Source organism: Mugil cephalus, chromosome 20 (assembly GCF_022458985.1).
Source record: "Mugil cephalus isolate CIBA_MC_2020 chromosome 20, CIBA_Mcephalus_1.1, whole genome shotgun sequence".
NCBI classification, from domain to species: Eukaryota; Metazoa; Chordata; class Actinopteri; order Mugiliformes; family Mugilidae; genus Mugil; species Mugil cephalus.
In genome coordinates this window covers 13,106,772-13,134,512 of record NC_061789.1, presented here as the reverse complement: position 1 = coordinate 13,134,512, position 27,741 = coordinate 13,106,772, and the positions used below count along the sequence as shown (strand labels likewise).

Below are 27,741 nucleotides of genomic sequence, written 5' to 3'. Positions count from 1 at the left end.
GCCATAGCCATATATGTGTGTGTTTTATTGCATTATGCACATATGTATTTGGAGCTCAACAGGTAACACGGGTTTAAACCATCAAACAGGTGTTTATTGTCCACTAGGATATGAACACTGCCCAGAAATAACATGCACCACAGTACTCATCAGTTCCCCATCTCCATTTCGTTCAATTTCTGATTTCTTCAACCTTGCAGATTACAAAATGAATGGATGGATAGTTTGTTCAAAGAGCATTTTTTTCCCCAAAGAGTGTCTCTTTTGTGCATTTAAGACATCCAGACTTCTTAAAAGCCTTGCCTCCATTTCAGCGGAAATGTTGTTATAAACTGCCTAGTAGGGGGCGCCGCATCACCATTCTCACAGTTTTGATGTCAGCTCAGTGTGGCCTCAGAGAAAATCTGTCCCGCACCAGTTACAAAGCAGAAACGCAAGCTGGACGCCAATCAGGTACCCTGCTGCAGCAGCCGCAGAATCCTTTTGAGATTCATTAGAATAGCAGTGCAGCTGATATTTTTACATCAGCGTAATCTCATGTGTGACATCAAGGGGAACTACTCGGAGAGGTAATCGTGAGACTCCATGGAGGACTGGTGGGATGCAGGCGGACTGTCCAGGCCGGATGTCATCAGGGGCAGATACAGATCATCCATGTTGGGCATGACAAACACTTTCTGTTGATAGGAAAAGGACAATAACGCCACATTTAAAAGGTTACTGGAAAGATACAGAAAATGTTACAGCCATATGATACATCCACACTGCCAGAAAGTCTGCATCATCTCCGTGCTATTAGGAAAAATCGAATGCAATGACGGGGCCGACCTGAAACTCGCACTGCAGCTTTCTCTCGATCCATTCAGTGACGTGGGTGAAGGTGACCTCCCTCTCGCCGAGCATAGGACGCACGTGAAGATCCAACCTGGGAGGCGACCTGAAACTATACCTGTGACAGGAGGGGGAAAAAAACTGTACTGTTTTCTCTGAAATCCCAGATATTGTGATATGAAAATGAAACACCAAGCGAATGTCGTCACCATATCCTGTCGGTTGGGGGAGGAGGGATGTTGATGGCCAGGGTTCCAGACAGCTCCAGGACTTCAACGCTGAGCATCAGGGGCGTGTTGGAGACCTCAGCTATCTTCTTCCTGATGTACTCGTTCTCTGTGGCCTTCTGGAAGTATTTCGACTTTGCTATCTTGTCCACAAATCTCAGTATTTTCCTACCTGTGCTGCCTCCGGTGTGCCTATGGAGAGTAAGAACAAAGCAGCATGTGATACAATTTTTTATCTTAACCCTCAGGCAACCTTAGGGACATTTTTGGATGATTTTAGGCTGTGCACATGGCACAGTTTTTTGTAACAAAGTCTATCTCTATACAAATTTTGAAATTCAAAACAAATGAATTCTAATAGGTCAACACTGAAAAAAAAAGACTACCCTCTTGTAACCTTAGCGGACAAAAATGTCCCATTGACTTCCATTATAACTATTTTTTTTAATGTCTCAGCTATGACACAATACAATAAATCTGATGCTACACAAAAACTAATAATAAACTAAAGTCAATATTTTAGGTAATCTTGGTCATAGCCAAGACTGATATGAAAAATGCCCCAGTCACCCAACATTAGTTTTATGGAAAATAGATAATTTTTCAAGTTTTTTTTTTTTTCTGTAAAAACAAGAGTTACTTAATCAAATTAGTAATCAAACTGGCATTTACAGGGTTAAAATTCCTCAAACTTATGGTATTTGTGGTAGTTGTGTAGAGACTGTAATTTTTTTGTAAAAAATATTAATCAGTTTTTATAGCAGTTTTTGGACATGGACATGGACTTGGACGGTTTTGTCCGCTTACTGTTAATTTACATGAAAAAAGGAAGGAGCATGTGGCCCAACGTCGCTCTCAGTATTTTTCCATTTACCCTACCGCTGGATCACTAAGCCTGCCAGCTACTCCCACCTCATCAGTCAACTCCGCTCACCTGTGCACACAGCTGCTCCTCATCCTCTGTAATCAGGCCAGCGTATATTCACCAGTTCCGCACTCGCTCCCTGGACAGATTGTTCTGTGCAATGCTTGCAAAGTCTTTCCAGCACTCTTCTGCCCGACTTCCCGATACTGACCGTGCCTGTCTCCGACTCATTTGCTCTGTCTGCTTCCCGTAAACCATTTTAGTCATCTTTTTCCAACCATAAGTTCTGCCTTTTCCCCTCATGGTTCCTGTTTGTCTGCCTGTTGCTGCCTGATTAAGTGATCCTGCCCACATCCCTTCATCTCTGCAGTAGAAAACACGAACGTTGTGAATTTACCCTTCAGCTCCTACTGCTGTGCTCTTCTCTGCCAGTGACCCCTGTGGCTCAGATGGGGGTATGTCCTCTTCATCAGATGATCCTGCACTGGATGACTCTTCATCACTATCAGCCAGTACGCACAGCCTTGGCTTGGAACTGAAAAACACACAGGTTGCGGTTATTACTGCAAACTCACGAGCTTTGAAAACAAATTTCCGAGTGTTCACCTTTGTCACAACCCTCTCTTTTTAACCAGTGAGTAATATGTGAGTGAGTTGGGCCTCACCCTGCTTGCTCGGCCTCTGAAATGCTGTGAGCCTCGTCCTCTTCCTCTTTACCCAGTTTACACAGATTCATCTTGGTCTGCAGGGTCATCTGAAGGCAGCCTGTATACATCATCTCCAGCTCCAGCCACAAGCCTTGGAGAAGAAAGGGACGGAGGGAGTTTGGTTTGACGTGATGTGGAAATGGAAGAAACATCACTTCTTGATCCAATCTGGCACAGTGCTGTGGACTTAAGATCCGGATAGGATAGCTTTGGCTTCTTATGGTTGGTTAGGGTTAGTCAGGGCTAAGAGGATTGCTAAGCGCTTCATTAGCAGACAATGAAAAGCTTCTAGGTCAAGCACGGCATGATTGTAATGAATCAAATGAACTGACTGCAGACATGGGACAGAGAGAGTTATCTGGTTGTTGGCTAATGCTCAGCTGTGACTACTCCTTAAATTAAGCAGTAGAGAAAGGTACTTGATCAATGCAATATACAGACATACACAATCACATCTTATTGTGCCATGGTTATTGGTGCCAGATGAGCTTATTAGAGTTTTTCAGTAACGGCTGACCTAGTGGCATTTTCACACACAACCATCTCTGGGGTTAATAGAGAATGGTCTGACAAAGTGAAAGAAATATCTGTTCATGCTTTCTCCAAGGACGTCAGAGGAGAATGATCAGCCTCGTTTGAGATGACAGAAGAAGGATAGTCTCTCCGAAGTGAACACACAATTTGTTGAACCTTGAAAAACATGAGCTGCAGCAGCAGAATTCCACGCCGAGTGCCACTCTGCCGGCTAAGAACCAGAAATGGAGGCTACAGTTTGTAAGAGCTCACCAAAATTGGACATAAGAAGATTAGAAAAACACTGTCTTGTCTGACGGGTTTCGTTTTCTGCTGTGACATTCGGATGGTGGGCTCAACATTAGCATAAATGAAATGATGAATTGTATTTATGGTGCTGGTGGAGCGATATTTTCTCGGCACACCACGGGGCCAAGTGAGGATCATTTAAATGCCAGAGCCTAGCAAAGTATTGTTGGTCACTATGTCTATACCTTTATGACCACAGTGTATCCAATCACTGGTGGATACTTCCTGCAGGATAATTAGTCATGTCACAAAGCCACTGGATGCAAAAGGCCTCCACAGTCACCAGATCTCAATCCAATAGAGCTCCTTTGGGATGTGGTGGAACAGATAGATTCACACAGTGGATAGCCGATAAATCTGCAGCAACCACGTGACACTATCCTGTCAACATGGACCAAACTCTGAAAGGAATGTTTACCACCTTGTTCAGTTTATACCACAAAGAATTAATGTAGACATGAAGACAAACTGGGGTCCAACCTGGCACTAATGAGGTGGCCAGTGAGTGCAAATACAATTACACAAACAGACGTATACCTCTAGAGTCCAGTGTAGGTTTGGATGTGCTGAGGACCTGGGGAAAGCAGGTGCCCATGTCCAGATCAGCCAGCGTCAGTTCATTCATGAAGTACGGCAACTACAATAAGACAAACAGAGCCTGTTATCAGTGCATTCACGTTGCCAATAAAAGCCTTCAAATTAAATCTGTGTAAACTGGATGGACCCACGGAGGTATTTAATTACTCTGAAGTGAGTGAGCTGGGAAACCTCCACTGTATGAGAATGCGTGCAGGTGGAAGAAAGAAAGTAGAAAAGAGTGGTCTGTGTCAAAGTGGAGCACAGGAAATGAGTAATAGGATACTTTGGTGCCATCAGCTCCACACCCACCCACCTCCTAGTGAGCTGAGAGAATGCATTATCAGCACTCTCAAGCCCACACATACACGTGTCTCTATCTTTGTGAGGACCTTCCACTGATATAATGCATTACATAGCTTCTTCCCCTCAGCTACCATCTACCATCTCAACTAAGTGCCTAACCCTAACCTAATTGTAACCTTTACTCTAAACCTAAGTCTTAACACGTTTTATCCCTCAAAAACTGCCCACAAGGACAAAAACAAGTCTACACACATATAAAAAGGAGCAACAAAGCAGAGTTGATCAGGTTCCATCCTCACACACAGTTTGCAGAGCTCCTAAATCAGCCACGTCATTAGTCATTGTGGCACCGTTAATGATCCATTTAAAGACCATTATTAATAATAATTATCGGGACTTCAGTATAGTACCACTATATGTTTTGACTAGCTACTGTTTTGTGGGTAACATTAAAGATTATATTTATCGAAACCACTAAATCCCTCCATATGTATTCTCTTCCACGCTCACCTTGATCTTGCTGAGTTTTTTCTGGATCTTGTGTGCCACCTGATCGGCCCAGTACTTCTCCTGCAGAAAGTCCCAGAAGATCCTGCCCAGAAGGGAGTTCACCCAGGTGGGCTGACCCTCCAGATAGCTTTCCTCTGTCTCAATACCTGGAGATTCAGATCCAACCTGGCATCCAGAACCATGCTCTTCAGCCTACAGGGAATAACAAAGGTATTATCTTTGGGGAGCACGCTGGCATTTTGCAGATGTTACCAACCCAAACTTTCCCTGACTGTGAGTTCATTTTTCACTTTTAAACACCTTGGCAGTTTGCCACTACATGGGTTGCCGATCCGAAGCCAAAATTAGAAGCTGCACCAGTCAGCTGCTATTAATAGTCTTCCAGTAAATTGAAATCTAATATTTCTGAACACTGACATTTGCTCTAGTCAGCAAGGATGTGTTTAGCTGAGCTAGAATCCTGGACAAGTGTGATCTGACCGCAGAGCAAAACAATGGAGCTAATGCTAAGCATGCAGAGGATGAATAAAGCTGAAAAAGCATTGTGATATATATGTTTTTCATGGAAAGGGATGCTCTAAATGAAATCAGAGAAGAGAATTTGATTATTAAAGGTGTATCAAAAACTAAATAATAGGTTTGCTCACTGACCTTCTTGCAAGTTGTGGGGCTTTCCTTGTCAGCGTGGCAGGAGGTGGGGGTGGGATCGCTACTTTGGGAGCCAATCAGTTGAGTCATGTAGGTGCTGTAGTCCAAGAGCATTCTTGTTTTCATTGGACAGTCAGACGGCTCCTCTGTGCTTTCCTTCATAGCCTCTCCACAACCCAGTGATTCTGTGTAACAGATGAAATCCAGGAGCACAATGTTTCCGAAAGTCAAATTGGACATTGAATGTATTCTGAGCATCAACGTGTCCTGTTAAGAGTTGCATGTTTCCAGTCTACAAACCGTATTTCGCCCAGCTGAACACATACCTGTGTTCTCGTCACTGCTCACACTGCTCTGGGCTTCAGCCCTGGAAGCTGACAGGAAGCGCTGGAACCATTCCTCCTTATCTCTTCCAGTGCGCCCAAACAGATAGAGGGTGACAGGAAACTGTTGGTCTGGGATCACAATGTTCTCTGCCCTTTCTTCTTCATCCTGCCCTTCGACCAGGCTCTCATCCCCTACCTCCCCCTCGGCTAGAGTGATGCAGATGGGGTACTTCTTGTTCCACACCCTCTTACGTGCCAAACCGGGAGGCACCAAAGATACCTGGGTGGATAAAGGTGACAGTCTGTACCAAAGACAACTCACTCTGGTCTGAATACTGCATAGAGGGCTTCTAGTGCTCCACTGTTCATATATTTGTCAAGTCAAGTCATTTTGCTACACCATTTGTCCATATAGTGTGTTAGATTTGTTAGGAAGCTCATAGGCATAAGTTACTGTAGCCTGCCACCGAGTACCACTGGGACGGTGGTGGGGTCAAGTTTATTCAGTGCATCATCACTTCAGCCGTAACCCTACTGGCCTGCTACCTCCGTGTTAGATGACAAACTGGGTGCAGAGAGATGAGAGGAAAGGGTTCAGGTGGCTTTCTTTTACTTTAGCAGGGACATGCCTACTGCCTTGAAAAAAAAAAAACAAATGACATTTTTTTTTTCACAAACTGACCTTACAGTTGGCCAACTGGTAAGTGCGTGTATACAAAAACACAGCCTCGTGAGGCGTCTCATTGAAAGAAGCCCACCGGGGGATGCTGGCACGTGGGTATGCCAGCCGCAGTCGGCTTCCTTCCAGCGTGGCATAGACAGAGTGTGTGAGAGAGGGGTGGAAAGTCTCTGGGTTGTAGCCATAGGTCTCATTCATCCAACCCTGGAAAAACAGAAAACTATTTAATCCAATCCATAAAATTATTGCATGTAGCAATGTAGCAACACAGACAGTCCCAAACATTTTACATTTCCTGTTAGAATTAAGCTAGGTTGACAGCTGTAGCGAGTCTGTATTTTGGTGTATTTGATGTATAGTGTTAATATCTAAGTGTTAATTAATATCCACAAATAAAATATGTCAGTCTAGCAAAAAGTCTGCTCGTGCACTCAACAGTGAGTGGTGCAAACAGAGACAATACAGCTCAGTAGGTGGGGAAACATGAGCCGTGACAGAATTCATCTGTATCATTTAACACTGTTTGTGTCTAAATAGCCACCAGTCTATTGTCAGTAGCTCCTCTGTCTTCCTAAACTTTACCTCATTTGATCTTGCTAACATTGTGCTTGTTGCGATTGTCTCTTGGCTGAACTGCCGCAAAGTGCTTTCAGAAACCTATTATCAAAATAACCCTCCCCTTGATCCTGAACCTGAAGTGCCCGAGGGCAGTTTTTCATGCAGCGATTCCCTTGAAACCAATCCATTTAGCCCCAACCAATGTTTTTTTCCATTACACGGCTATTGTTGTTTTGATCTCTCATCCTGCAATGCAAACACTGGAGCTTGAAGCTCATTTCCATGTAGCCAAAACGGGGAAAACAGAAAGCAAATGGGTGCGGCTGCAGTGGTTTCTCTGCATACTGAACGAGACAAAAGAGTGTACAATACAGGAAAAACATATGGAAATATATCGTGATTCCAGTACAATATTGATTTTGAATGTCTTAATATCGATTTTAAAAGAAAAGGAAAAGGGCATGTTTTGGAGCGATTGCGAACAACTTCCACACCTCCACCACCACTTTTTCTCTACAAGTGCAATAAATTGGAAATGGATCCTTTGTCAAATGAATTATCATTGTCATCTGATGTACATATATACATTTTTTATTTTAAGCTGCACTTAAAATTTCTCAGTGAACTATGTAGAATATTGCAATATCATAATATCGCAATAACGTATAGTATCGTGACTCAAGTATCGTATCCTGAAGTCCTTGCCAATACCCACCCCTGATGTACAGACATAGCAATGGCTCTGGACATGACTAAAAGTGCTAACAGCAGAATATGTCCACGGAGATAATGACAACATGTCAATATTTAGCAGATGAGGCTGGGGGTCCAATCAACACTAACATCCCTAATGATCCTGCATGAATGGCATGGATCAGAGTGGCAGTAGATGTGTCATCCATGCAAAAACATAGAGTAAATGTTGCATTGTGGTGAAAATTTCTGCAGGTAGGTCAAATCTAGTTTTCTAGGCCACTGACTTGGCATAAAATATATGACACATGCTGCTTCAGTAATTACTACCTTGCCCTTCTGTTCTCTTAATGAACACTTAAATGAGCACTGCACCACACAGAGCCCAAGTCAGCGCGTTTAATTTTACACCTTCTGCCTCTTTGTACTGATTTATTACCTCTAGGATTTCTAGATCGGTCAGCTTTCCGTCCAGCAGATCCAAGTTCATGGGACTGGATTTACAATGAGAGCCCTCGCTGCGCCTCACTGTTGAACGTCTTGGGGCAAACATGAACACTACGACCAAGCCCAGCACAAAGCCAAAAGCAATCCCCATGGACAGGCCGGCCACGTAGAGAGGCAGGGGCAGAACAAAAAACCCATAAGCTAGAAGGCCAACAGGGAGGAGCCAGTGAAGAGGCAGCGATGAACCTGGGACTTTGGGGAAAGTTCTATGACGTGCCCCTCTGTATCCGTTCTGGAGCTCCACCACCTGAATTATATCCCCATAGGTGCAGATTTCAAGATGGCTGTCACTGCTGTGGATGTGCCGTTCGGGTGAGACGGATGGTTTCGTTAATGAGTCTTTTTGAAATCTTCTGAGAGGAGTGTCACATACACCTCTGCGCTCATCGTCCGTTCTCCTTCGGCATTTAACATCTGAGTCTTCATTGCTCCCGTCTCTTCCACAGCTGCCTTGGTAGGCTGGTGAGTCTCTGCCCTGCTTGGGACTTCCAGAGCTTTCATCCCCCATGATCTTACTCAGCATGCTCAGTGGCTCCTGCATTGCCTCCGAGAACTTCCTCCGTGTGTCTTCCAGCTCAGCAATCAGTGTACTGCCCCGAGGTTCAGCGGAAGAAATGGATGGGGGTAAAACCCAATCATCATTCTCATTAAATCCTCCTGCTTCAGGCCTAGACTCTGGGATCTTTGGATGTGTAATCTGCTTCCAGGGATGCAAATGCAGCTTGGAGTCAGACTTGGAGAGATTGACCTCTGGCTCAACCCGGCGGGAGATCTCCGTGCTCAGGGACTTGACGAGACTGAGGAGAGGTTTGCCTTTTAGTGAGCTACCCTCTCTTGGCTCCAACTCTGTGGACGAGGATTTGACAAGGCTACTGGAGACAAGACGGCCTGCTGATGAGGCTGACAGGTCAGCTAAAGAGCCTGGGGAAGAGGGGGAGTGCGGTAGGAAGGGAGGCTGGGAGCGATAGCCATGGCTTAGGTCCAGATTCATCCCCAAACCGAGGTCAGACCCACTCTCTTTGGTTTGTGGTCGATCTTTAGAAAAGACCACAGATGGACCCTCGACATGGCCGTCCAAACTGAAGATGAGCTTGCTCTCCTCCATGATGGCTGCGAACCAGAAGCTAAGATGAGAAAGAGGTCAGGCAAATGGAGCAGCAGTCCACAAGGAGCACGAGTTCTGTATTTGCACACAGACTTGGAAAATCCTTCATGGATACTCTGTTGTTCTTCATGCTGGATCCTGGAAATGTAGCACACAAAGAACATACATTAAAAAAAAACACATTAGAATGTGCTTATTTTCAGTGTGCCTCTATGGCAACAACATTTAATAACAAGCTGGGCCTTTCTTTCAATATCCTGCCACTCTGTAACCCTTTCCAAAAGAATTTTTCACTCCCCTTTTCACATCATGGTCTTTTCTTTTAATCCTTCATCTTCTCTCTTCAACTACTCTTCTGCAGGCATACACGTAACTACATTTCACTTTGTGCTGTCTGTTAAAGTCTGAGACAGGGTAAAGGGGGAGTGATTTTTTTTTTCAGGAAAAGAGCCACTGACACAGAGTTGCAATTCATGGTGATGTTTACAACATCCTTTTTTAGATACCTTACTAGCTTCCACTTAAGTTTTCACCTTCACACAATGTCAACAACATGTGGTTGGTACCACGTCTCCCTAACATAATGTACCACCCCACTGAACCCTCACTCTAAATAAATAAGACTGTCAATTGTCTGAGTCATGAATACAAGGCAGCAACCTCCGGGTCTGAGCGATGAAGCCCATGTGGAGGTGCATAAAAATTGCAGTTCATCAAGTGGCCACTTGAAGCTCCAAAAGTGAGCAAATCCCATAGACCCCCATGTTAAAAAGCCCAACTTAAACTTTTTCTAACTCATTTATTTATTTATTTATTTTATTAAGGTTTAAAATTCTGCATAATTAAGGGCGTCCCCACTTTGAGTGACCGGTAGCCTGAGCTAACAGGGAGCTATTCTAGTTCCACCCTAAAACAACCCCCATATCCATATTTGCAGTATCCCAGTGTGGGCGGAGTAAAGCTCATCCAACATGGCGCCGCAGGCTCCGCCAAATTTGGGCTTCATTTTCAAAGTTCAGAATCCAATGGTTGACCTCACGTTGGGTTTGTACATAGTATATACAGTCAATGTTATTAATGCTGCTACTGGATTTAGTGCAAAGAGTGCATTAACTGTAACCCTCAAGAGTTTTGTATCAGAAAATTGAAACTGTTGGAATTTATTTTTCTTTTTTTTTCTCTGAGTTGACGCTTTCCCTAAAAATAACATTGCTAAAAAACTAATGTCCTTGTATTTATTGATTACATAAAGTATTAAAACAACAGAAATGTAGAAGTTGTTGAGACACTTGACCAGTGTTTGGCCCTCCGTATTATATATTCTGTCATTAACAGGACCTGAAAGAGACATCTCTGCAGTGATCTTCACACTTAAAGACAGATATTCATTTTAACAACAGCCTGTCTGGCTGTTTTGTAAATCTCATCAACCAATAGTGTCACTTTACGCGGGCTTTAACTGCTCTGGACAGGTCCTGAATTACCCCGATCAATTTCTACTTGGGAGTCAATTTGGATCAGTTCACGCTGACAGAGAAAAGAAAACCTTTGCTGCCAAGTAGAACGCGGCGTCAGCAGAGATTTGGCAGGTTGCCCCTCGTGACTGTACGTGAATTTCTGCAATCCAAATTTCTGTGTAACCACCCGAGGGCTGACGCAGGCCTGTGCAAGCCCTGTTTCTGCCTTCTTGGTTTTTGGTTTGTCCCTTGGGAGTGTTAAAATTTCCTCCTTAGTAACGCAGATAAAACGAGATGCAAGGCATTTTCTGGCATTTTAACATAACATAATGTAAAATGCAAAAAATGGTCACGTTAGGACTTCCACAAATACTTATTAATAATGTTGATCAAATAGAGAAAAGAATACTCATTTTAAATAGCCCAACATACGACTACGTTTTTATATTTACAGCTACATGTAAAAAAAAAAGGAAAGTAGCAAAGTACACATTTGTGGCAAATTTAAAAAGGCAACTTGTATTAGAGATTAAATGGAGTTAGAAATTACTGTACCAGCAGAAACCCTGAGGTCAAAACAATTTTGTATTATGGGAAAAAATCACCTTCCTGCTTTGTCCTCTCTATGGCCGGTCTATCTGGGATTAAGAAGAACATGAGGTAAAAGGGAAATAAAATAATCTTTATATTTTGTCTAAGAAGAATTTCATAAAAATCTGGTGGCGTGCCATCTGGGATCTGGATTGCTCTTGCAGCCAGACATCACATGCACACGCAGTCAGCAAGGCCGGATGAAATAGTTCAGTTTAATGAAGCTTACAACGAAGTAACAAAAAGCGCTGCAGAGTGAGAGAGGATAATCCAAATAATCCAAAAACCCAAAAAGAAGTAAAAAAAAATAATAATAATAATAAACAGAGAACGCGGGAACACAGGCAGGGATGCATGAAAAATAAACATCCAGGCTCGAACACAGGAGGACCCAGATGATTGGACAACAAACAAAGGGAAAGACAGGACTGTATATGCCCATGGGCTGATAGTGTAACGAAAGAACTAATGAGAGGAGAAGTATGCGGACAAAGGAAACATGACAACACAGGTGAGCGTGATCCCAGAGGCAAGAAGACAAAAAAAGTGGAACAAAAAAATATACGGTACTAGGGCGATTTCAAACACAAACCAAAACTGGGAAAACCGAACAGAAAGTGCATTGCTAACCATGACCATATCGACTGAACTCAACAAGTGTTAACAGGTCTTAACACTGGAAAAAAAATTGAGTCCCCACAAGAACATGGCCCCGCAACATTCTGCAAAAGTTTAGACCCAAAACACGTAAAAACACAAAAACAAGAACACACACACACACACACACACACACACACACACACACACACACACACAGAGGACAGGCATGCAGTTTATTTCCATGGCATCCTTGTCCTTAATCCTCAAACTCCCCTTTGACCATGACTGACACATTTGGCACTGCTGAGCTGTGTGGGTATCACATAATGAGTCTTAGTGGAGCCGAGCGAATCCTTAAGAGAGAAACTCCAGGACCCGAGAGTGGCTGATTGTTTGTTGAACATCTTCCCAGAATCCTAATAAGCCCACACTTGCTTCCTTTAAACTCTTCTCCTCGTGCTGTAGATGCATTCTCAGCACCCATCACTACACTGTCATCACCCGAAGGAAATTCCTCGAGTCCGCTGCAGCTATTCTGCTGCACACCAGTCAGGAATAATAACAATAAAAGAGTAATTACCTGAGTGTGGTGTGTTTTACTAGCTGCCCTTGTGTTATCAGTAGTCGCTGAGCTCCAGGCTAACGAATGCATCGCGCGCGCGTGTGTGTGTCTGTTTTTTTCCAGAAATGTGCTTCAAGCGCAGGCTGCAGTGATAAGTCTGGATGCTGCAGAGCGCGCTGTGCTGCACACGAGGATGCACGCCTTCCACCGACCGGCCGGAAAAAAACAAAAACAAATATTCATCCAACTTTACTTACTGTTTTGCGGAAAAACTCACCTTAAAGCACGCTCTTTGCATTTTAATTAGCTCTTCAGTTTGGAGGTTAACGCGCCGGCTACGCAGGGAGCGTTTGACATCGCCACTCGCCCTTCCATTTGAAAAAGCTCGCGTCGAAATACACAGCGGGGGTAATGTGATTACTGGAGACCCGAACGCAGAATGGACGAAACTCTAATCCAGATTAGATGCGCGAGGCCAACAGTTGGCGGAGCGGCTCCTCCTCGGCGCTGCGCTCCGCGCTCGGCGTCAAAACACTGACTGGACTGAACTCTCCCTGCTCCGACGCTGCATTCGTGTGGGCTTTACGCAGACTTATGTAAGTGCACGACTCGGAACACCCACATCAGGCACAGGTCGGTGTTCAAAAGCTTCAGTTTTAAAAGCCAGAACATTTTATACCTTTTATATAACGCACTCTTCTACTTCATTTCCATCGTGTGTCCCAGTGAGTGAGACTGTGGCTTTCGGGATTTCCTTGTTGTTTCACTCATGGCCGTGAACGCAGCGGGGAGACGCACACCCTCCTCCCCACGACCTGACATAAACGCAAACGTGCAAACTACGCAAACTGTTTGGAGGGACCCCGGTGGCCGCCCTTTGGCATGTTTTGCAACGACAGCCATAAACCATTTAAGCTCAGAGGCCCCACAGTGCATCAGGAATAGTCCACAACTCCACCAAAGGGCCCCCTTCCATCAACCCTATGGCAGAATTTGCTTCTTTGAACTGGTGGGACAGCACATGTATGTTCGTATTTGCCTGGGGTGGTTGGGGTGGTGGCAGAGGGGCGGCTGCACAAACATTGAGGAAAAACATGGTTCACAACAAAAATGACGCCGCTACAGCCTCTAAACTGAGGTTTTACAATACGAAAGAATGTCAAATCTAAAGAGATTTGCTTATTTTTCTGCAAGGCATATGCAGTTTAAAGAAAGAGTTTCAGTATTAACATTATATGAAACTAATTGTTTCATGAGCCATAGTAGCAATAAAATAAATACATGTCATGCTCTTTGTACCTCCTCTGTTCTTCGGCCATTTCTGATCTTGAAATATCATGACCTATGAAGGTCTTTGACGATTTTAGCTTGTATTTGCCTTTTTTTCCCCCTGTCAAAATACCAGGCAACTTATCATACTGTGCTCCTTCATTTACTGAGATGTTTCACCTCTGGCCTCAGTAACCTCAGGCCAGTGAAAATTATTGTTACGTGTTCAGAGTTGTGGCACTAATGTAAGATTGGTTAAGTGTAAATAACTTTTCAGTGTGAGCCAACACGTCATTGATGTGGGCATCACGTATCTTTCAGCCTGGCTGGTTAAGGCCCATCGTGTTGCCTCTGCTGCCTCCTGCTGGAAAAGCTGCAGAAGTAAAAAAAAAAAAAAAAGAAAAAAGAAAAATCCATTGCCACTTTTATTTGTATCATCTAGACTTGATTTGTAATGTGGCTTAGCTTTCATAGACATGACATGGGAGAAAATCATTTTTTCTATTGACGATTACGGCTGATAAACTCCAGCTGGGGATCCACTAATTAATGAAAGCACGGAAACAAAGACAAATCATTCAAAATGGACAAACCAACAAGACACGTCTTAATCTGCAAGTCATGATGTCAAAATATTAACTCATAAGCAAGTTGAGTTATTCAGTACATTTTTCAGTTTTGTATGTAGGTAGGTTCAGACCAACGTAGGGATAAGACCAGAATAAATATTTGTACCTGGTGTCTAGAATCAGAAAACGATAAGCAGGTGACCGTTAATTTGATATGACGGGGTATTAAACTTTATTGTGGACCATCTGGAAATGTGGCCAACGCACAGGAACATTACACAGACCAATATATCAAAATACATGAATGTGACGTGAAAGAAGATCATCTGCAGATGTGCTTACCTACAGGGATCCACATACTGACCAGGCGAGTAGTTCGGCAGTCTAAACCACGGAGAACAGGACACTGAAAGGACTTCTGGACATATTTAGCCGCTGCAGTTATTTTGAGAACAGAATTCTTCAACCCCCCCTCCTTCAAAATAAAAGAAACGTCACGACGGCCACAACAGAGCGTTCACATTGTCACGGTTATGCAATAATTGGGGGGAGTTGCAGCCTACATGCAGCCACTTTCTTTCTTAATATAGTGTCGAACAATGTCTGAACTTGAGTCATCATAAGACATGAAAAATGAAGTCCTCTCTGTGGATTAACACGACATACAAAGATGTTACAGCCTGCACGGAAGCCAGCCCCAACTCCCCCCACCCATAAGATCATTGTGGGGCAAAGTCCCTCTGGTCTGGAGTCGCTCTGTTGGGAAGTGATTTTATCCCGTTGCCATGCAGGATCCTGAACCAACACAAGGAAAAACAACTGGACGGTCCAACAATCAATCAGAGCACTGAACTACTGTAGGAATGATATGCATCTGACCAGCAGATGCACAGTCTGCACACCTGACTTCTCCGATGGCGGCCGTGAGCAAAATCACCTCGACGGTGCTGAGACAATGTCCATCTGTCCATCATCTGGACCTCCAGATCTTCATCACACATGATGGATATTGACTGTAGTGACTCCAGACCAAAATTCACACACAAAAAAATGTTGAGGGCGGGGGAACCTTGGGTTGGTTTAAGCTAGCATGTAGAATTTCGTGTTGTGGCTTTTAAAATAGGTGTAAAATGCATCTAATCAGTCCATTAACTTCAGTGGGTTGTGTGGCAAGGAAAATGTGGAACTGTCTCACATGACATGTTGTGAATCAACCACAATCAACAACTTACATAGCGTTAGCCTAATAGCATATTTGCCCAACTGCCCATTTATTGACTTACTTAATCAATAAAAATACCAATGTTCTTGCAAAAACTTGTTTTTTTCCCTTCAAATATGACTTGGACAATTGCGCTATTAAGCTAACGATACAAGTTTTCACATTCTGGGGTGGTTAACTTCAGTTTTCACTCTGTGGCCGCCTGCTCATGACTTTCCATGTGCACCCTAAGATTAGGCGCGAACCTGTATCTCATACCACAGATGTGGCAGGCGTAAGGCCTCTCCCCCGTGTGCGTGGTCCTGTGCCTCGTCATCTGTCCACTCTGGCGAAAACTTTTCCCGCACACGTCGCACGGGTACGGTTTCTCCCCCGAGTGGTACCGCATGTGCGTCTTGAGGTGGCTGCTCGTGTTGAAGAGTTTGCCGCACAGCCCACACTGGTACGGCTTCTCTCCGGAGTGGCTTCTCTTATGGATCGTGAGGTTCTGGCTCTGGCTGAATGCTTTTCCGCAAATTTCACAGTGATACGGTTTCTCCCCGGAATGGGTCCTCACGTGCACAATGAGATGCTCCCTGCGATTGAATCTTTTGCCGCACTCTTGACACATGAACTCTCTTATGCCGGCGTGTATTTTTCTGTGGAGCCGGAGACGGCGGTTGTTGATAAAGGCCTTTCCGCAATCGCCGCAAAAATTTGATTTGCTGTGGCAACGTTTCAAATGAATTATTAGCTCTCTCGTGGACTGGTGTGTCATCCCACAGAAACTACAATCAGTCTGGCTCTCGTGTAATTTTATGTGCTTCATCAAAGAGCCGATGTACTGAAATCCCTTGCCACACAAGTGACAAAAACTTCGGTCTTTTTGGCTTTTTCGATTCTCGCGAGGCAAAGCTGCTCGGCCATTCTTGCCATCTTTGTCACGTTGAAACTTATTCGATCTCATTGTTTTGAACGGTTCCCCTTTGCTGCTCAACAGCTCCTCATCACTCAGTTTGCTCTCACTATGAACCGACGAGTCGTCTGTAGAAACCGGCTGCATTTCGTTCGACGCTCGTGTCTGATCTTCCTCGGATTTCACACTTACAGCGGAGAGAAAAGCAACGCTTGGCGTTTGACTCTCTTCCCCTGATTCCACCTGCTCCTCTTTTATGTCGGTCATTTTGAAATCCGTCTCCGCCCAGCTGTAGCTCCAGTCGCTACTGTGCAGGCCTGCTTTTAATTTAGAGGGTCCCGGGAGGTCGGGACTCAGGCTGAAGCTCGACCCCTCTTGCGTTGAGGGTGATTGATTCTCCCGCAGAGCTGGGGGGTCACATTCGGCTCCACGTTCCAGGCTGCTGCTGGCCAGTGGAAGTCTGTCAGCTGAAAATAAAATATTCACAAAAAAGTCACCCATGATGATGTATGTTTCTTTCCTTTTAACCCTCTTAACAACAAATTTATCATTTTTGATACATGAGTGTCTGAAACCTCTGTTCCATCCACATAATCAATACTTTATTATAAAAAAATAAATAAATTTCCATAAATACCAAATGTGTCAGTTCTGATTAAAAAAAAATAAATAAAAATAAGAGGAAATAGTTGTCAATCATTGATTTAGTTAGTTTTGTTTCATGTTTGGTTTTACAGGGTTAAGTAAATAGTTTTTGCCGGATTTTATAAGAAATTTTTTGCTTTTCAACTCGCTCAAATAGAGTGCAGCTGTGGGACTCATGCTTCTGTGTGCGTGCGCGCATGCGTCAAAGAAGAGCGAGCCACAGGAGCAACAAAGCTACATCTACCACTAGCAGAACACAGAGCAATGGCTCTGGCTCAACACAGGCACCAAAGCGCCACTGTAAAACACATCCAAGCTGCGTCCCAGACCTGATTTATTTTGCAAGAAGCTCGTCCGGCGTCGCAGACTTTCAGCCTCCTCTTTAGGGCGACTAACTTCGCTCATGGCTAACGTTATGGTTTTCTCCACCTCTCCGAGGATCTCCTCTGCAGCCGCGTACATCCGGTGATGAACGAACGACCTCAGCTGAAACATCGTGGCGTCCATGTCCCCGGAGAGAGGTGCGGTGCAAAAGCATCAATGATGACACTGGGATGATAGCAGGATAAACTCTGCTCGCTGGAGACCTGTCAATGCCTTCAGTCTGCGATGCGAGAGAAACCGCAACATCGCTTCCGGTTTGAGTCTATCCGAATAAAAGCGCCTGTTTAAATAAAGACGGCAAAGGTATGTAAACACACATTAATATGAGTTACACGTGTAAAACCAGATGTCCTTCAGTACAACAAAACATTTCGGTTTCAGTGTACATTGTAGAAAATGCGTAAATTCAGCAGTATGTAGAGGAACAGAATATTCGTTCATGGACACAAACTTCAACGTGTCAATTGAATAAAAAGTAAATATGATGTAAAATTAGATGTGTTGGATTGATTTTAGTATGAAAACGTACCTAATAAAGCTAACGCTGTGTCACTGTAATACATGGGAATGTCATGGGAATTTAATTCCCATTAATAATTAATCAGTAAATTATATTTTGGTGTTGAATTCTTTTTAATCGATTTTATTCATAGTCATTTTTCCGGAAAAATAAATGAATAAAAAAAATATTACGAGGAAATACGAAGGTGCTTTGAAGTTTTACTGGTTAAATTATGAAGGTCTGAAACTCAAGCCGGAAGTTGTGATTAGTGCGGCGGAAGTTTACTACTCGTCCGCGACCATTCAGAGGAGGGAATTAAAACGAGTCGAAAGCCATGTCGTATTGCTCCTTCTTCGGCGGAGAGGTCTTTAAAGATCACTTCAAACCAGGTACGCCCACTGCTTTTACTTCTGTCACTTTATTCAAACGAATCTTGCTCAGAGCCTGCGTAGAAGAAGTTAAAAACTCATTAGCCAGCTAGCCACCGTTCGCTAACAGCTGAAGACAGAATAACTTATGAAACACCTGCGAGTAACCCGTGATAAATAATTAATCCCTGTATACAGTGTCAACCCGCGGGGATACCTGACGCAGTTATAGAAGAGCAATTTTTTTAGCCACTAAGATCAAATGAAAAAGAACCAAAAACTTAGTTTTAAAAGCTAGTTAACTTTTGTTATGTATGTTCAGGTTACACAACAACGCAGTTACAAAACGGGATGCTGATAAGTCACACTCTTAAACCCTTTCAAATGGAACATAATCTATGTAAATTAATGTATGTAATTCACTCACTTGCCAGTTCATTAGATACACTAGTGAAAAGTGATGTATTTTAATGTAACAGTCCTGCACTATGTCTACTACATCCTCCAAGATATTCATGCTCAGTGCTGCGGGACGTAAACGCAGTAACCTACGCACGTAGCCTACGAAGGTGTGAGCCATTTACACCTGTGCCTCATCGGTCTGGCTCGTTCTGCATGAACTACAACTAAATATTAGTCCGGCTACTTCCTGGTTCACTTACGGTGACTGAATGTCTGTCTCTCCAAACCTCCTCAGTTAACCATACAAGTTCTTCATTGATCCAAAACAATCAATTCGATAGCATCTGCTTTTCCTCAACTTAATGCAGAACCTTAAACTGTGGGTAAAGGCAGGTCTGTTATGTTAGAATGTGTTCATTTTCACTACTGTACCTAACATTTTGGCAAGAGGCTATAAAGGGAAGGTTTTACTTCCTTGTCTCGATTGGCTGTGGAAGAGTGACTAAAGAATTGTACTAAAATTCAAATAGTTATATCAGCACGAGATGCATTCATCTCCATTTCTTCGCTCCTCAGGGATTTATGTTTGCTCCAAGTGTGATCACCAGCTGTTCTCCAGCCACTCCAAGTATGAGCACTCATCACCCTGGCCGGCCTTCACAGAGACCGTCCGTGAGGACAGTGTGTCCAAACATAAGGAGAGACCCGGGGCGTACAAGGTGCCGTATTCTTAAAAAAAAAAAAAAAGATGGATAAATTAGTTTAAGATTTAAGATCTTAAGATACCACCTGGCTGTAATCAAACTCACTCTTGTGAAAGTTTCCACATTGGTCATTTGTATGTTGTCTTGTTCCAGGTGCGTTGCGGGAAGTGTGGAAATGGTCTGGGCCATGAGTTCGTGAATGATGGGCCAGCCAAAGGACTGTCGCGCTTCTGAATATTCAGCAGCTCACTGAAGTTCGTCCCTAAAGGTATCTGCCCCGGCAGATTGATGCCACTTATGCTTTCTGATATATGTTTCCGAAGGATGCATTAATACCAAATATATAAATATGTTTATTCATATTTTTCGCCGCACAAAGTCGTATGAAAAAAGTAACAAATATAGAGACTTTATATACACATTCACTCACCATATAGTTCATTAGTTAAATATTGTCAGTACCAGGTTGGACATGGTTTTGTCTTCAGAACTGCCTCAAGGATTTGATTCGTATTGACATGATAGCATCACACCCCAAATGTGATCAATTAGATTCAGATCATGTAAGTACAGTGAATTCATTGTCCTGCGATCTGCGATTGGCTGATTAATGAGCAGTTCAACAGGTTTACCTGATGAGGCGTCCGTTGAAGGTATGAATGTTATCCTTCTCTTTTTCCTCTCTCCACAGATAAGGTTGATGGGCAGTAAGGTGAGCGTTCACTAGCAAGTGCTGTGGTACTCGAGGTTTCTCTGTTGCTGGAGGTGTGGACAGTCAATGAAGGGTTCTGGTACAAAGCCCAGCCTGGGAGCACCAGGGCTCTGATGAACGGTGGACTCACCGGACAGCAAGAACGGAGGACCGGTCACCAACGCTTCTTTTAGCAATAATCATAAACGCCTCTGCCACCGGTTTCACATCACAGATCACACATTCCCCTCCCTGTCTCATCAGTTTTACCTCAGATGACACTAAATCATGATGAGATAAGAGCTTCTCTCACTGCATGAAGACTTCTCATTTCTTACTGAAAGGAAATATGTTTCAAAACTTTGTCTAAAAATAAGCTTTTCCAAAGGTGACACATATTTAATAATAATAGCCTTTAAAGGCAACGTTGATGCGCTGAATCCTGAAAATAAGTGGCTACACAATCTATTTTTAAGAAATAAAGATATATATTTGTTTCTGGAACACTCTTGAAAAGGAATATGGGTCAAGACAGCTTTGCAAAAAAATTCAATAAATATATATTTTAAATCAAAAGGGTCAGTGACCTCGTATGTGTTTATTTAATTAGCATATTTCTAGATGATACATGTGACAAGTAAGACTCACTCACTCAGGAGAGCTTTTTCCGCCACATTTGTCATTATTATTTGATGTGTATATGTAGCTTCATTTGAATTGCCGAAAATGCAATTTAAAATATGTGTTGTGAGAAAACTAACATTGCCGTGCGTTCGTGGCAGAGCTGCTCAGTACAGAGCTGCCACCAGGGGGAGTTGATGAGCATTTAGGCATTGCACAAGAGCCTCCCAGCCTTCGACACTTGACACTTGGCCGTGCAGGTTTTTTCCAGCTTCAAGCAGGTGGCTCTTTGTAACCATTAACCACTCTGGCCTTTGAGAAACCGAGACAGCCGGAGCGAAATGTCGTATTGCTCATTTTCTGGTGGGGAAGAATATAAAAACCACTTCCAGCCTGGTGAGTGGTGACCAAAGCGTGAGGCTGCATGAAAGAAAAGGTTAAAACAAGAGCCACTTTTGTGACGATAAAACTCCGCACCTCTCTCTTTGTCCTCAGGAATATATGTGTGCTCTGAATGCGGCCATGAGTTATTTTCTAGCACGTCAAAGTTTGAACACTCCTCTCCTTGGCCGGCCTTCTCACAGACGATCCATGAGGACAGTGTCTCTAAACAACCTGAAGCATGGGGACCCATAAAGGTAGATTACCTGGATGGACTGCTGGATTTATTTTTTTAAATAAGCCAGATAGAAAATATTAACTCTAGGTTCATCATGTGGTTTACTTTGAGCTCCCTGCATTAAAATACCCCAGGTTAGCTGTGGCAAATGTGGCAATGGACTGGGTCATGAGTTCTTGTACGATGGGCCGAGAGAGGGGCTGTCACGCTTCTGAATCTTTAGCAGCTCACTGGTGTTCGTCCCTAAAGGTGCGTCTCCCGTTGGTTTCTACCATTCAGCCGCACCGTGCAACGTACGGTTTGGGGGACACATTAAAAACCCTGTGATTTAAATGTCACTTTACTCTCTTCACAGGAGAGCTTGACGGACAAAAACAGTGAGCTGTGAAAGGGTGAAAATGTTTCCCGCTGCTGAAGGTGTGAACCTTGGATGAAGTGCTCTTGGACAAAGCCTGATGGATCTCCATGGCGCTGATGGACAGCAAGAGGAGACAAAGGGCATAAACTCAAAAACAGAAACTAGTTCAGATTTGGTCAATAATTTGTAAAAGACAGTAATGTTTAACTCTATCTAGCAAATAAATTGCAACTGTTTTCAGTTGAAGTCTTAACAGGATTTATAAATTAACCTCTTGATCTGTGAAAATGTTGGAGACTGTAATTACATAGTTCCACCAGTTGATGGTGCTATTTGCTGGACCTAGTTCGCTCTCGGCTATGTAGCAATGTATTAAAGTTTTTAGATTCATTCGGGTTATTATCCCTCACAACGCAAACGGAGAGGCTTCTGATTGGTCCAAAATTCATTCTACATCACAACCAACCCATATTCACAGGAGTCCTGTAGCAGATGGCGCGGCCCCATCGGAGCCTCGATCGCAACGTTACGTAAGAGACAGCCTCTGAGTCCACAGGATCAGTTACACTCGGGACTCATCTGCCAAGTACCTTGAAAAACTGTGCATTAGTTCACCCAGGAGAAAGGTGGTCACGTCAAACCTTGAATTAATCTTTCTACCAGAGGTCCGTACACTCAGACGGTCTCACTCAACCAAAAAACAGTATTGATTCTTTTTACTCATCCAATCCAAGTCTTTTTTCTTGTTAAATTAGCTTGAATAATTGTAGATTACATAAAAAAGCCCTTATATTAAGTGATATCTGTTGTGTTTGTTCGTGGAGTTTAGACAGCTTGGTCGCTGAGATCTTCAGATTCAGAGGATAAACTAAATATCCCCCCTTCTCATGCCGGCAACCTGTTTTGGGATTCAGATCTCGGAGGTGTGTGCCCAACACCGCAGAGAACAAATCCCACCTCCGTGTGTCCAGACTCGAGAGGGCCTTGTGTGTGTGTGTTTTTTTTCTGCCCGGCAAGTTTTTTGATATATCTCAACAAGCGGCGCTTCTTGGCCGGAGCAGACGGTGGAATTTTAAACAAAGTTAAGGACGTGGGGGTACGCTCTCTGCGGCTCTCGTGCTGTTCGAGTGTCTGGGACGAGCAGGTGTTGAGCTGCTCATTTCAAAGGCAGGGAGATCAGAGGGGGAGATGAAAGCTCCAGTGTCAGCCGGAGGATTAGGGAAGGAGGTGCAAACATTCATCGACTGCGATGCTCGAGTATTTAAAGCAAATGTGGCGCATTTGATGTGATGATGACTTTGTCTGTCAGACAGCCATGGGAAATGTGTAGATGTGCACTTCATTGGCACCAGGTTGCTTGGTATGGATTCAACAAGGTGCAGGAAACATTCTTTAGAGGAGTCGCAGATTCTTTGGTTGATTAGCCATTTTTTATATATTTTTTATATTCCCCCCCACAAATTTAAATTTCTTTAAATACACATTAACATGAATCCAACATATTTTAATAAAGGTATAAGGGATAGCTTGATAGTGAACGCAAAATGATAATAATAATGTAGATTTATAAATACCACTAGGCCGAGTTTAACATAGAACACATATAGTAGGTAGGGGGTCCCTACTTAATATCTCCATCAGTTTGGGGGTCCTTGGCCTGAAAAACACTGAAGACCCCTGCTCTAGAAAGGTGTTCTGTTTGATTGGAGTATGGTGAACCCGTTGTCGTGTTCAACATCTAGGTGTGTGGCACTGCCAAACAAATGTCCACCTGAACCGGTGATACAAGGCAGGATGGATTCACGCTTTTATCAGACCGGACCAGGCAACGTTTTTCCCAGTCTTCCATTGTCCACGTTTGGTGAGCCCATGCAAATTGTAGCTTTTCCTGTCCTTAGCTGACAGGAAGGACTCTATCCTTCTGCTGATGTAGGCCATCTTCCTTAACCCTTTAATGTCCGTGGATAAAAAAAAAACGAACAAACAAACAAGAAAAAAGAATTACCGTAACTCGCCGATGCACAAAATTGGACAAAAGTGTGGCTGAACACTGGGAAGTTGCGCTCTCTGGAAAAAGAAAAAAGCTGCTATTACTGTAATAATGACGAAGCATTGCTGTTGGCTGCACGTTGGGAAGGCGACACTTTGTCCCAGACAAAAGCACACCTTCCCAGTGTTCAGTCACACTTTGAATGTTGTCAGTAGACACAAACCACTGTGAGTCATAGCAATTTAAAAGCCGCAAGCTTTAACGGATCGTTGGCGAAGGTTCGACTTGCTTTACGAGAGTCAAGATTGTGACAAGTGGTTTTTTGATCCACTGTTGCCTTTCTGTTGGTTCAAACCACTCTGGCCATTCTCCTCTGACCTGTGGGCACCATTTTGACCCAGAGAACTGCAGCTCACTGGATATTTTCTGATCTCATCTCATCTTCTGCTACCACTTATCCTCACTAAGGTGGCAGGGGTTGCTGGAGCCTATCCCAGCTGTCATTGGACGAGAGGGTACACACCTCACACACTTCAGAATCACCGATTAACCTTACAAGCATGTCTTCGGAGGTGAGGAAACCTGAGTGCTTGGAGAAAACTCACGCAGACACAGTTAACCATGCGTCCATTCTGTGCAAGTCCTCGATGTGGCTGAGTGTGAAAACCCAAGCAGGTCAACAGTTTCTGCAATACTCAAGCCTTCTTGGCACCAACAACTGTGCTACAATCAACACGTGTCCGTCAGTGAGCGGTGGAATGAATCTGGGAGTGGGAAACTGGGATTTAGAAAAAAAACGTAGATAAAGCAGATGTGAGAAGGAGAGATGGCGAGGAAAAGGAAATTGCCCAAAAACTGTACACTGTAATTAGCATTTGGGGGAACGGTCTTCCTGGCTGGCATCTGAGCACAGCTGTATAGCCGAGAGGAAGCAAACAGGAAGGAGGAAGTGGTAATCCTCTGATAGAATCACAAGACGGGCTCCTCTTCAGCTGACCTCCGGGGCTGATCCTGCTCGAACGGGATCTCAGACTACATCAAACCGCTCCAAAGTCCTCTCTGGTCCCAAGGGCCGAGCCTCGAGGTTTGACTAATAAGCACATGGCGCTGACTCAATCGTTGGACATCTTGTTTTAATCGTAACGTACCATATGAGCCTGTTGCTTAGATGTGGATGTTTACAGGCACTACACCTGCTTCTGCTTCGAGCCACAGAAAAAGAAAAAAAAAGAAAATCTGCATCACATGCCATGACATTATCCAAGTTCCTCAAGGTAGTATAAAACATCTGTCATCCAGTGGCCCTGTTTCACACACACCGTAGAAGCCGGGATCACTTTATTAGAGGAATAAAGCTCCTGAATGCGTGACTGCAGCTGAAATCCAGAAATTCCCCTTCAACGGGAAATAATATCTGCGGTGTGAGCGCTAAGCCGCTGTACAGTACACGGCGGGGCTGCTCCGCACATGTTTCAGACGTACATGTGTCGGCCAAACGTTCTGCGTAATGAATGAAAGGATAAACAGAGCTTTTATACATGACACTGGAATGCGATTTCCGCTCCGGATCAGAAACGTTCAGAGCGCTCCAAGGCCCTCCAGGTCGGGGCATTGCTGTAATTTTGTCAGGGCAACATGTGTTTCAAAGAGACGGGGCTTAGGAAAAGCGAAACGAGAGTATCAGCATCGCTCATCCTCTCTGAGAAAAAAAAAAGAACCACAGCATGAAATTGTGTGTAAGTTTGCTGGGAGTATGAGCTGGTTGTAAAAGGGAGTGTACCTATGTTCCCCAGGTCCTATGTTATCAGGGTCCTATGTTCCCTGGTCACATACAAAGCGGAGAACATAGGACATCGGGAACATAGGACCCAGGGAACATAGGGATGATCCCATTGTAAACACTGTAGAAGTGGACCAAGGAGTGATGAAAATACATTTACATTAGAAACAATGGGAAACCTCAAATCTCAGTTTGGTCCAACAAAACATCAATGTCTATAAACAGATTTTTATAAGCGGCGGGTACATAAGATGCATATCTCAGTGGGCCGAATTGGTTGTGGAGCATACCTATGTTCCTTGGGTCCCTAACCCTAACCCTAACCCTTTTTTTTAAAAAAAATTGTCCTATGTTCCCCGTCACTTACAAAGCAGGGAACATAGGGCCGGGGGAAAATAAGGAAAATAGATCCCGTTGTAAACACTATAGAAGTGGACAGAGGAGCATTACATTACAATATAACAATGGGAAACCTCGAATCTCAGTTTGGTCCAACAAAACGTCAACAGCTAAAACTTGAGAAAGGATGACTATCGTGGGGGTAGGAGGGCCTCAGATCTCCTCGTTAAAGATCCAGCGAACGATGCCTTCTGGTGAGAAAATAAACAGCACGTGAAATTTCTATGCCTCCTGCCACTTTATTGTCAGCTTCACCACGTGATTGCATTCCTCCTCCCGAGCTAGCCAGCAGCTTCAATAACACGGGGGCTTTGGATGTATACACATATATGTTTGCAAACTCTCGCTATCTGCACTGCAATCGATTTTTTCTTTTTTAGCGCGATAAGACCCACAGACAGCAGCACAGGACGGCTTTACAGCTTCAAAGGAATACTTGAGGTGTGCGGTGCTGGTATTGTGCACACAGATGAGGGAGATGGGTGCTCATATTTTTCAGGGGGGCACTAACAGAATAAGAGCAAAGGTTTTAAAAGAACAGAATAGGGCCGGCTGATTGTAAGGTGCCCTCATGCCGTCTTTCTTCTATCCGGTCTTGATCAGAGGCTATGCGGGACTTTGAAAAGGCCTCAGAGGCGGGCACAGTAATCCAGAGAGGAAGTGCCGGACCTCTCGTGTCACTTAAATATTCTCCTCTACTTTGATTGAGTTTCAGGAGCTGGTAAGAATAATCAAACAAATGCAGATAAAAGTTTTTGGAGAAGCCAGGAAACATTTATCAAGCGCGCTGTCTTCGGAGTATGGAAACATCACTTGGGTTAAGGGTCCGCTGAATGATTTAGAAGGAGGCTCGCCTCGCAGATAGTCAGAGCGGTGATGGACTGTGGAAAATGCTGCGTTTGTGTGTCAGCGCATGTCCAGAAATGTCAGGCGGGGGGACTTTGACGTCTGAAGAGGTTCGTGGCACGCTACAAACATTTTTTTTTTTAAGACATAGACTACGGAGAAGAAAGTAATTACCTCAGTCTTTCCCTGAGTACGATGCCACAGACTGTTTTCCTCCCTTCCCAGCCCTCCCCTTTCCGACTACACCCACCCACCCGGCCAACCCAGCTCCCTGCAATTTGCGGCTGCTCATCCTCTCTCATCTTGGCTAGTAATCCAAGTGCGCCTTATATATGATTTCCAGATCATAACGTATGTGCGCGCGCGCGTGTGTTAAAGGAGACTGCAAGCGTGTTTGTGCACATGTCTGTGTTGTTTGATCCTGCATTTTTCTCCTAGTGCCTGTGTATACTTTCCATGCAGAGAGGGGTGTAGAACTTGTGAACCCTGTGGCTCCCCACAGACCCCCAGATGGGTGGTCTTAATAGCCAAAATTGCTCCTTTGGTTACACTGATTGCTAACCTCTGTGCTGACAATTTTCAAAGGTGTTTGAGCTCTTTATTCTGCTTGTGATTATAACCCAATCAGAAACCTATAATCTACATCAGTCTTTCTCAGTGGATAATGAGAAAGCTGGAGGTATGAGGGACTTATGTATTTTTCGCTAAAAAACTAAGAGCTAGATGATAAAGAAAGCCTCTAGAAAGAGATGATTGGCCAGAGCTGGCTTTGTATTTTCTTTCATGGCATATTTTGGAGTAAAACAAAAATATTTTTTAAAATTTAAATGGGTGCATGCTTGCCATTAGATTGCCAGGTCTCCAAAGCTTTTTCTGCTGAATGTGAAGCTACAACCAATAGACAGCA

General features: G+C 43.8%; 4 protein-coding genes across 6 annotated transcripts; 2 read left to right on the top strand and 2 right to left on the bottom strand.

Moving 5' to 3' along the window:
* Window positions 1-72: 72 nt before the first annotated feature.
* On the bottom strand, window positions 73-15,477 carry LOC124997851 (testis-expressed protein 2-like). 3 transcript variants are annotated; one of them, XM_047571866.1, is made up of 12 exons: window positions 14,751-15,477; window positions 8,188-9,498; window positions 6,501-6,701; window positions 5,819-6,098; window positions 5,496-5,677; window positions 4,845-5,036; window positions 3,990-4,089; window positions 2,589-2,721; window positions 2,321-2,458; window positions 1,041-1,250; window positions 829-949; window positions 73-677 (listed from the first exon to the last, which is right to left on the bottom strand). In XM_047571866.1, the coding sequence occupies exons 2-12, from the start codon at window positions 9,358-9,360 to the stop codon at window positions 558-560; spliced, it is 2,850 nt and encodes a 949-aa protein (XP_047427822.1). In that variant the 5' UTR covers window positions 9,361-9,498; window positions 14,751-15,477; the 3' UTR covers window positions 73-557. The 3 variants fall into 3 exon arrangements, with proteins under 3 accessions (XP_047427822.1, XP_047427821.1, XP_047427823.1); XM_047571865.1 differs by lacking the exon at window positions 14,751-15,477 and adding an exon at window positions 12,848-13,585; XM_047571867.1 differs by lacking the exon at window positions 14,751-15,477 and adding an exon at window positions 13,250-13,585.
* LOC124997864 (zinc finger protein 100-like) lies at window positions 14,613-18,282 on the bottom strand. The gene is made up of 2 exons (XM_047571893.1): window positions 17,500-18,282; window positions 14,613-16,992 (listed from the first exon to the last, which is right to left on the bottom strand). The coding sequence occupies exons 1-2, from the start codon at window positions 17,675-17,677 to the stop codon at window positions 15,818-15,820; spliced, it is 1,353 nt and encodes a 450-aa protein (XP_047427849.1). The 5' UTR covers window positions 17,678-18,282; the 3' UTR covers window positions 14,613-15,817.
* A 16-nt stretch (window positions 18,283-18,298) lies between these two features.
* On the top strand, window positions 18,299-20,797 carry LOC124997878 (methionine-R-sulfoxide reductase B1-A-like). Its single transcript, XM_047571910.1, has 4 exons — window positions 18,299-18,445; window positions 19,403-19,545; window positions 19,684-19,798; window positions 20,222-20,797. The coding sequence occupies exons 1-4, from the start codon at window positions 18,391-18,393 to the stop codon at window positions 20,239-20,241; spliced, it is 333 nt and encodes a 110-aa protein (XP_047427866.1). The 5' UTR covers window positions 18,299-18,390; the 3' UTR covers window positions 20,242-20,797.
* Window positions 20,798-20,945: 148 nt separating this feature from the next.
* Window positions 20,946-22,209, top strand: LOC124997877 (methionine-R-sulfoxide reductase B1-A-like). The gene is made up of 4 exons (XM_047571909.1): window positions 20,946-21,238; window positions 21,338-21,480; window positions 21,596-21,710; window positions 21,817-22,209. Exons 1-4 carry the CDS (start codon window positions 21,184-21,186, stop codon window positions 21,840-21,842), a joined length of 339 nt encoding a protein of 112 aa, XP_047427865.1. The 5' UTR covers window positions 20,946-21,183; the 3' UTR covers window positions 21,843-22,209.
* Window positions 22,210-27,741: the final 5,532 nt, after the last annotated feature.